This window comes from Tachyglossus aculeatus, chromosome 13, assembly GCF_015852505.1.
Source record: "Tachyglossus aculeatus isolate mTacAcu1 chromosome 13, mTacAcu1.pri, whole genome shotgun sequence".
In the NCBI taxonomy this organism is placed as follows: Eukaryota; Metazoa; Chordata; class Mammalia; order Monotremata; family Tachyglossidae; genus Tachyglossus; species Tachyglossus aculeatus.
This window is the reverse complement of record NC_052078.1, coordinates 561,719-570,694: the sequence shown is the minus strand read 5'-3', so window position 1 is coordinate 570,694 and position 8,976 is coordinate 561,719. Positions and strand designations below refer to the sequence as shown.

The 8,976-nt window shown below is 58.9% G+C and overlaps 1 protein-coding gene across 1 annotated transcript; it reads right to left on the bottom strand.

The window, feature by feature from the left end:
- Positions 1–62: 62 nt before the first annotated feature.
- ACAA1 (acetyl-CoA acyltransferase 1) lies at positions 63–8,132 on the bottom strand. The gene is made up of 12 exons (XM_038755515.1): positions 7,909–8,132; positions 6,885–6,978; positions 6,640–6,697; positions 5,293–5,372; positions 4,888–4,930; positions 4,239–4,337; positions 3,581–3,661; positions 2,121–2,311; positions 1,787–1,966; positions 1,261–1,316; positions 978–1,123; positions 63–450 (listed from the first exon to the last, which is right to left on the bottom strand). The coding sequence occupies exons 1-12, from the start codon at positions 8,080–8,082 to the stop codon at positions 375–377; spliced, it is 1,278 nt and encodes a 425-aa protein (XP_038611443.1). The 5' UTR covers positions 8,083–8,132; the 3' UTR covers positions 63–374.
- Positions 8,133–8,976: the final 844 nt, after the last annotated feature.

The following is an 8,976-nucleotide window of genomic DNA, read 5'->3' as shown; positions in this document are numbered from 1 at the left end:
CAACCCCCAGGGCGGCTCATGTCTGAGGGCCCGGCCAAAGGAGCACAGCCAATGGGCAGGAGTTAGCGTGTGTAACTGCCTTCAGCGCTCAGTTTATTTGGTTAAAATCAAACCATCACAGCAAGGGGAGAACCATTATTGAAGGGATGGCCCTGCAGCCTGGGCTGGACTAGACCAGGGATAGGCAGGACAGAGTCAGGCAGGCTGTTGGCGGCCCAGGTGGTAGCGCCAGGGATGAGCCCAAGGGAGCCATACCTCACCTGGGCCAGAACGGAATGGCGTGGGGACCCCAGCACAGGCCGGACTCAGGTGCCAGTGTACACGGTGCCAGGCTGAGGCTGCCGCTCCTGCATGGTGACCGTGGGGGGCGGGCATCACTTTCCCGGGTACTCGAAGACGGCTGCGGCCCCCATGCCAGTCCCAATGCACATGGACACCACGCCATAGGCCCTGTAACAGGACATTGCAGGTGGGCATGGGGCAGAGAGTGGGGCAGGAGTCCTGGCTCCCTGACAGCTCGGGGCTGAGGCGGGATCAAAACAAGCCCAGTCAACACCAGGTGACCGGGACCACAGCCACCCACACTGCCCTGGCATTCTGAAGTCAAGGCTGCCTTGGGCCTGGCCCTACCCCACCCCCTCTTGGCTCAGCACACATACGGGAGGAGGGAAGGAGGCGTGGGGTCCATGATTGCTCCAGTGCAGGTCCATTGCACTCTCCACCCATCAGTGTGGGTAAGCGGTTAATGCCCTCTAGGCCACAGGTGAAGGGAAGGCCCGAGCATTCATGTGCATGGTCTCTTTCTCCACTCTGACCACTCAGGCCTCTGTTCCCAGCTCTCCGCCCCACCTACCCTCCGGGGCCTTGGATTTCTATTCATTGACCACCTGGGATGGGCAGGAGAGGGGAAAAGGGAGAGGGAAGGAATGTGTGTGGGGGGGCAGGCAGACGGCCACAGCAGAGGTCCAGCTCCTCACCTCTTCCCCCTGCGGCGCAGCTCATTGAGCAGCGTGACCACCTGGCGGGCCCCAGTGCAGCCCAGTGGGTGCCCCAGTGCCACGGCGCCTCCCAGGGGGTTCACCTTCTCCAAGGGGATCCCCAACTTCTCCACGCAGTAGACAGCCTGAGGAAGGACGGGCAGGAGGGTTGGAGGGGCTCTCTGGGTAAAGGAGTCGGTATATCCTCAGTCCCGCCCACTCCAATGGGAGAGGGAGAGGGGCCCATGGGGGTGGGGGTGGGGGGTGAGAAAGGCAGACCCACCTGGCTGGCAAAAGCCTCATTGATCTCGAAGATGTCAACGTCCTTAACGGTCAGCCCTGGGAACCGAAGTGATGGCAGTCACTGCTAGGGAGACGCGACCTCGCTTCCCATGGCCCCTCCTGCTCAGACTGCAGGTAGCCCTTTTCCCTCCCCCCGATTCCCTCGCTCCCTAGAGATGGGGATGCAGCCTTTCCATGCAGGAGGTGAGTTCTCTAAAGTTGGGGTGCAGCTGAGAGTCTAGCTTCTTCCAGTCCCTCCCTGGCCCAGCTGCTCCTTGGCCTCCGTGCCCAGTCTGGACGCCGGGTGCAGCCCAAGAAACAGCCAGTTCAGGTTCTAGCCACCTCCAGGAGAGGCTGGGCCCTAGGGAGGGGAGGTGGAGCTGAGCTGGGAAAGGGCCAAGATGCTGAGTGCAACAGCAGATCTCCAGGCCCCTGGGGGCCAAGTGGCAGTGCCCAAGACCCTGCCCCACCATGCCCCTGGAATTTAGGACCAGGACCGACTTGGTGCCAGCTCAGTTTGTACATACCCAACTTTGCCAGGGCGGCTGGGATGGCATAGGTGGGACCAATGCCCATGATGTCAGGAGGCACGCCCACCACAGCATAAGACCTCAGCACTCCAAGCACTGGCAGGCCCAGCTCCCGCGCTCGGGCCCGCCGGGCCAGCAGGACGGCAGCTGCCCCATCGCTGACCTGGCTGGAGTTACCTGGGGATGGATGGGGGTGCACCATCAGCGCGAGGGGCATGGCTCACGGTGGCCACCACCGACATCCAGATGGTCTGGGGCCGGGAGTCCCCACCCACCGCTCACGGGGCCCCATAGCCATCGGGTTCCTGTCTGCACACTGAGGGCCACTGACCCGCCGTGGTGGAGCCCCCCTCCTTGAATGCAGGCTTGAGCTTGGCCAGGCCCTCCAGTGTGGTGGCCGCCCGGATGCCCTCGTCCTGCTCCACCGTGAGCGTCTGTGCCTGCCCCCGCTCGTCCAGGACTGTGGTGGTCATCGGCACGATCTCCTCTTTGAACAGGCCCTGCTTCTGGGCTCGGGCCGCCCTGCCAATCAGTCCACAGCGGTACTCATTTAGCGCTGACCATACGTAGAGGTCAGAAGTAGGTACTTGGGGGAGCACAATATAATGGAGTTGGGAGACATGATCTCTGCCCAAGAGGAGCTTACAGTCTAGAGGGGGAAACATATTAAAATAAATGACAGCTAGGGGAAATGGCAGAGTATACTGACATAAGTGCTACAAGAATGGAGATAGGGTGACTATCAAGTGCAGAAGGGGTACAGATTCAAGTACACAGGTAACATAGTGGGGATGGCCGGGAGGGGAAATGAGAGCTGAGTCAGGGAATGCTCCTCAGGAGAGATGTGACTTTGGGAGGGCTTTGATGATGGGGAGAGTGTTGGTCTGTTGGATGTGAAGGGGGAGGGAGTTCTAGGCCAGAGGGAGGACATGGGCAAGGGGTTGGTGAGATAGATGAGATCCAGATATAGTGAGCAGGTTGGCATTAGAGGAGTGAAGTGTGCAGGCTGGTTTGCAGTAGATCAATGAGGTAAGGTAGATGGGGGCAAGTTGATTATCTCAAAACTGATGGTAAGGAATTTCTGTTTGATGCGAAAGTGGACAGGCGACCACTGGAGGTTTTTGAGCAGTGTGAAGATACTGATTGAATGCTTTTTTAGAAAAGTGATTTGGGTAGCACAGTGAAGCACGGACTGGAGAGAAGAAGAGAGGTGGGAGGTCAGCGAGGAGGCTGATGTAGTAGTCAAGGCAGGAGATGATACGTGCTTGCATCGGTGTGGAAGTAGTTTGGATGGAGAAGTAAGGGGAATTCTAGAGATGGTGTGAAGGAAAAAGCAACAGGATTTGGTGACAGACTGAATATGCAAGTTGTGGGAGAGATGAGTCAAGGATAATGCCAAGGTTCAGAGTATGTGAAACAGGGAGGATGGTACTGTTGTCTACAGTGGTGGGAGCGTCTGGGGAGGACAGGGCTTGGGTGGGAAGATGAGAAGTTGTTCCCTTTTGGACATGACAGCACAAGGAACCAGCAGGGTCAAATGTGCCCATCAGTGGTTGCTGGTTAGTGGGGTGGGAGGATGGGAGATTTTATTCAGTCCCCTGCTTCCCTTGGGTCAGAAAGGATTGGTGGACTCTGGAGGAAGGAGCCTGAAGTCTCCCCTGGCCTGGAAACTGGCGGGCCTGGCTGGGGCACACGTCAGCCCACGGTGGGTAAGGAGGAGAAAGAGGGGAGGGATGGGATGCTACTCGAATGGGTTGGGGGGCAGACAGAGCGGCTGGTGAGTAGACTCACTTCTGCTGAGAAGCCAAAGCGAAGATATCTTGCTTCTGCCGGGAAATGCCGAACCTCTCGGCGACGTTCTCTGATGTGATCCTGCAGCCCGGGCAGTGGTCAGAACGCCGCGTGTGGCCACAGCGCTGGCCGGGGGGCGGGGAGACGAGGGGTGGGGACCAGTGGGGAGCAAGCTTTCCCCCAAGGGTTGGGGATTTACATGAATGCTGTCCAAGTTGAGGCATGCTATGGCCAGGGCCTGACCCAAAGAGGCTTTGTATGCACATGCGTGCACTTGCGCACGCGCGCACACGCGCGCGCACGCGCACACACACACACACACACACACACACACACACACACGTACATAGGCATGCACACCAGCACTCCCAGGCCCCCACATGCTTGCCCTCCCCACTTATCAGTGGGTCTGCCCATTTGTTTTCCTTGGACAAAGTTTTAACCGAACAGCCCCTTTCATACCCACAGCTCACTGAGGGCGGGGGCAGCCTGGGGCCCCGGTCACAGCATCTGACTGCCAGCAGGCAGCAGCTCCAGGAGGGCTGACAGAGTCCTAAAATGCAGCTGGGGCCTGGGTACCAATTGCAGAAGGAAAGGGGGTACAGGCAGGAGCACAGGTGGGGGTGGTGGATGGGTCTTAGAGGACCCGGGCACTTACCCCATGGGGATGAGGCAGTCTCGGGCTTTTTCATTCTCCAGCAGGCGGGAGGTCACATTTCCCGGATTGCTCCTCTCAGCAAGAGACATGGACTCCACCCTGAAGGGAGGGCACAAGGCCGGCCCACACTCGCCCTGCCACCCGGGGGGTACCAAAGGCCCCTTTCCGCACGCCCTAGGCACCCACCCCAGTGAGAGCCTTGGACAGGTTCCTCAGCAGGCAGAGGGCTGGGGAGCAGGACCAGGGAGACCCCTCAGGGTCATATGGCTGCAAGTCAGCCCCTGCACCAAGCATCAGTGGGGTCAGTGAGGGTAAGGGGGCAAACTCCATGATGAGAAATTGCACAAGAATTGTAATGGGAACAGTACCCTCTCTTCTCCTTTTCCTTCCTCTCATCCTCCCCACTTCCTGCTGTCCTCTCCTCCCTCCCCCGGGGCGTTGGTGGGGCCAGGAAGGGAAGGACTTGTCAGGGAGGCCCCACTACGCAGGGCTGGGTGAAGGGGGACGGGAAGAGGGTGGAGGAGCTTGCCGAACGAATGGCTGAATCTTAGTGTGCAGGGTACCACAGGCCACAGTGGCCAGATAGTTGGGCAGGGATGGTCTAAACAGGTGGGCGGGAAAAGCCAGGACAGGTTTTGGCGGTTCTTACCCACAGGCCAGGCCGATGTCATAAGAGCCATTTCTGATGCCACCTGAAACAAGAGCAACTGATACTCCCTGCACCCACAGAGGGCAGGGATCAGCTTGCCACACTGGTCTTGAGACACACTGATCCCCCCAAGAGACCAGTATGGTTCCCTGTCCCCCTCCCCATGCACTCTTCTCTGAGGGTCCTAATTCCCCTTCCCAGTACCACCCCATGGATAGACACTCTACCCCACAATTTGCTTCTCAGCTCCAAGGGGAAGGAGGAGTGGCCAGGCTGGGCAAAGCACTTAGGACTACCTCACCTGCCCATCCAACCCACTGTCCCATACCCCCCCGCCCAGGGTGCCACCCTCCCCCTGACCCTTATGCTACCGACGTCCTTTTGCGCTGTCCCCCACATCCATACCGGCAATGTTGAGGATGGCCTGCAGCCCAGAGGAGCACTGCCTGTTGACGCTGCCTGAGGGCACAGTTTCTGGAATCCCGCTGCAGCGGAGGGTAGGAGGGTGAGGACTGAGCTGGGCACAGCGGTCCCCTCCAGCCCAGGGTGGTCAACGGTAACGCTACTGGTGCTAGCAAGCAGGGGGCTGCAAAGAGGGACTCCTTTCCCCCACAGTATGCCAACTCCCTTCCCTCCAAATGCCACCATCTCTCTCTCTGTCTCTCTCTCTCTCTCTCGCTCTCTCTCTCACACACACACCACCACAACCACCACCACCACCCCCTACATCAAATTCCAGCTCTGCCCTGAAGTCACCCAGCCTATATGCCACAGCTGAGTGTGCCCACCTCCCCCAAATCCAGGCAGGCACCAGGGTGGGTGGGGAGGTCTCTCACATTGGGGGCTGTGAACCAGGACCTCTGCCCTGCTCTGAACCATCTGGGGAGTTCTCCCCCCATTCCTTACTCCCAGGGCTCCTCAGCAGCTAACTCCTCTCCAACTGGCTGGTCTAGAAAGAGGGGTTTTCATGTCACATTCCTCGCAGCTAACTACACCTCAACACACACACACACACACACACACACACACACACACACACACACACACACACACACACACATGCACACATGCGCAGTGGCAAAGCCCTAGATGAAGGGAGGGGGAAAGGGACGTTTTATCAGTGTTGACTCTTGGGGGCAACTATGGGCCTGCTCTGAGTTGGAGTCCAAGTCCAAAGTCCTTCCTCCTGGCTCACAACCCCACGGGCTCCCCTGCCCATTCGGGGAAAGGGCCCAGTCAGGAGAGCTGGGATACAGAGGCTGGGCAAAGGTCAACCAAGGGCTCCACAGGCACCTCATGGCAGTTCTTCCCAGGAGGCTGCTGGGTAAAAGGGAGAATGAGGGACAGAGACCCAAGGCAGTGGGGATTGGGTGGGAAAGGAGACTTCTTCAAAAGGCTTCAAACAGGGTTTGTTCCTCAGTGTCCACTGGTGTGAGGGCTCAGTATCCTGGGTGTGGGGAGGAAGGACCCCTTCTGCCTTTCCCTGGCCCTGACCAGCCCTCCACCCCTTCCAACTCTGTACCCTCCTTGCCCCACCCACTCCAACAGGCAAAGACCCACTCTGGTGGAAGGGGGCAGCTGAAGTGCTCAAGGTGAGGAGGGGCTGCTTTTGGTGGAAATTATTTTTCCCTCACCACCTGGTTTCTATTTTTCCTCATGGACCCATTTCTTGACAGCAAACCCATGCTCATCAGCCAGCGACTGGTCGCCCCTCTGACCGTTCCATCCTGCCAGGCAAGGGGCTGCGGTTACCTGAGGAACTGGGCGATGCGTGCTACCACTGCTCCTGCACCAGGCTGCAGCACGTTCCCTATGGGCACAGGGGTCACGGTCAGACAGGCCGCCGGCAGGTAGTGCCTTGGTTCTGCCTGGTGTGCGTCCATCCTAACACCTCCAACCCCGGCCTCTCCCGGGCCTCTTCCAGCTCCTCCTGCCCTGTGAGGACCCCAGAGCTCCTTCCTTGCTACCCCAAGGGGTGGGGGCTCAAACCTACTCACCCACACAGATGTCTCCCAACTTGTCCGGGCTCAGCTGCACGTCCTGGAGGACGGCCGTCATGACCACCGCCAGGAGCTCATCTGGGGAGGTGTCCTGGTGCACAGAAGGACACCGATATTGGGGTGAGAGCCCACATACTGCCTGGGGGGTTGGGAGATGGAAGGCAATGGGGAGCAGGAGGGGATGAAGGTAACTTGGCAGGACCCCTCTCCCGGGGCAGGACTGGACAGAGACTGGGTCAATAGGGCACCCGATTCCGCCCAGGCCTGCAGGAAGGATCTGACCTGTCAGGCCCTGGGCTGCGGGGGAGATTCTGTCCGGTCCTGTCTGGGGCTGGGGAGAGGATCTGTCGCTCCCCTGCTGCTAATCTCCTCACCGGAACTCGTTCTCGCCTGTCCTGCCATCGACCCCCGGCCCACATCATCCCCAGGGCCTGGGATGCCCTCCCTCTGCCCATCTGCCAAGCTAGCTCTCTTCCTCTCTTCAAGGCCCTACTGAGAGCTCACCTCCTCCAGGAGGCCTTCCCAGACTGAGCCCCTTCCTTCCTCTCCCCCTCTCCATTCCCCCCGTCTTACCTCCTTCCCTTCCCCACAGAACCTGTATATATGTATATATGTTTGTACATATTTATTACTCTATTTATTTTACTTGTACATATCTATTCTATTTATTTTATTTTGTTAGTATGTTTGGTTTTGTTCTCCGTCTCTTCCTTTTAGACGGTGAGCCCCCTGTTGGGGTAGGGACTGTCTCTATATGTTGCCAACTTGTACTTCCCAAGCGCTTAGTACAGTGCTCTGCACACAGTAATTGCTCAATAAATACGATTGATTGATTGTTAGGTCCGGGCTGGGGCTGGGGGGAGGATCTGTCTTGTCCGGTCCGGCCTGGGGCTGAGGGGAGGATCTGTCTGGTCCGGGCCAGGGCTGGGGGTAGGATGGGTCCGGGACTGGGGAGAGGATCTGTCCGGTCCGGTCCGGTTCGGCCGGGGGGTGGGGGAAAGGCTCTCCCACCCGGCCGTACCTTGAAGCCGCCCCGGCCCGCCTTGCCAATGGCCGTCCGCCGCCCGTGCACCACCACGACGTCGTCGTCATGGTCGGGGCTCCGGCGGGCGCTGCTGGAGCACGGCGCGGCCTGCGGCCCCGGTTCGGGCCGGTTCGTCAGGTGGCCCAGAACCACCTGCAGGCGCCGGTGCATCGTGCCGGCGGCGACCGCGGGCCCGGTCCGGCCAAAGGCCTGCGCACACCGAACGGCCGATGGGCCCGCAAACCCACAGCCCACCCACCCGCCCGCCCGGCCGGAGAAACTGGTGGGGCAGGCCCCGCCTACCGCCCGAGAGACGGGCCGAGCGGAGGCCCCGCCTACCGCACGGAGAAACTGCCTTATAGAGAAGCAGCGTGGCCTAGGGGAGAGAGCACGGGCTTGGCAGTCAGAGGTCATGGGTTCTAATCCACATCTGCCATTTGGCAGCTGTGTGACTTTGGGCAAGTCACTTAACGTCTCTGTGCCTCATAATAACAATGATGGCATTTATTAAGCGCTTACTATGTGCAAAGCACTGTGCTAAGCGCTGGGGAGGTTACAAGGTGATCAGCAGCAGCGTGCCTCAGTGGAAAGAGCACGGGCTTGGGAGTCAGAGGTCATGGGTTCGTCGAATCCCGGCTCCGCCACATGTCTGCTGTGTGACCTTGGGCAAGTCACTTAACTTCTCTGGGCCTCAGTTACCTCATCTGTAAAACGGGAATTAAGACTGTGAGCCCCACGTGGGACAACCTGATCACCTTGTATCCCCCCCAGCGCTTAGAATAGTGCTTTGCACATAGTAAGCGCTTAACAAATGCCATCATTATTATTATCAGGTTGTCCCACGGGGGGCTCAAAGTCTTAATCCCCATTTTACAAGATGAGGGAACTGAGGCACAGAGAGGTGAAGTGACTTGCCCAAAATCACACAGCTGACAAGTGGCGGAGACGGGATTTGAACCCATGACCTCTGACTCCAAAACCCGGGTTCTTTCTGCTGAGCCACGCTGCCTCGTTTATCTCATCTGTAAAATGGGGGTGAAGACTGTGAGCCCCAAGTGGGACAAC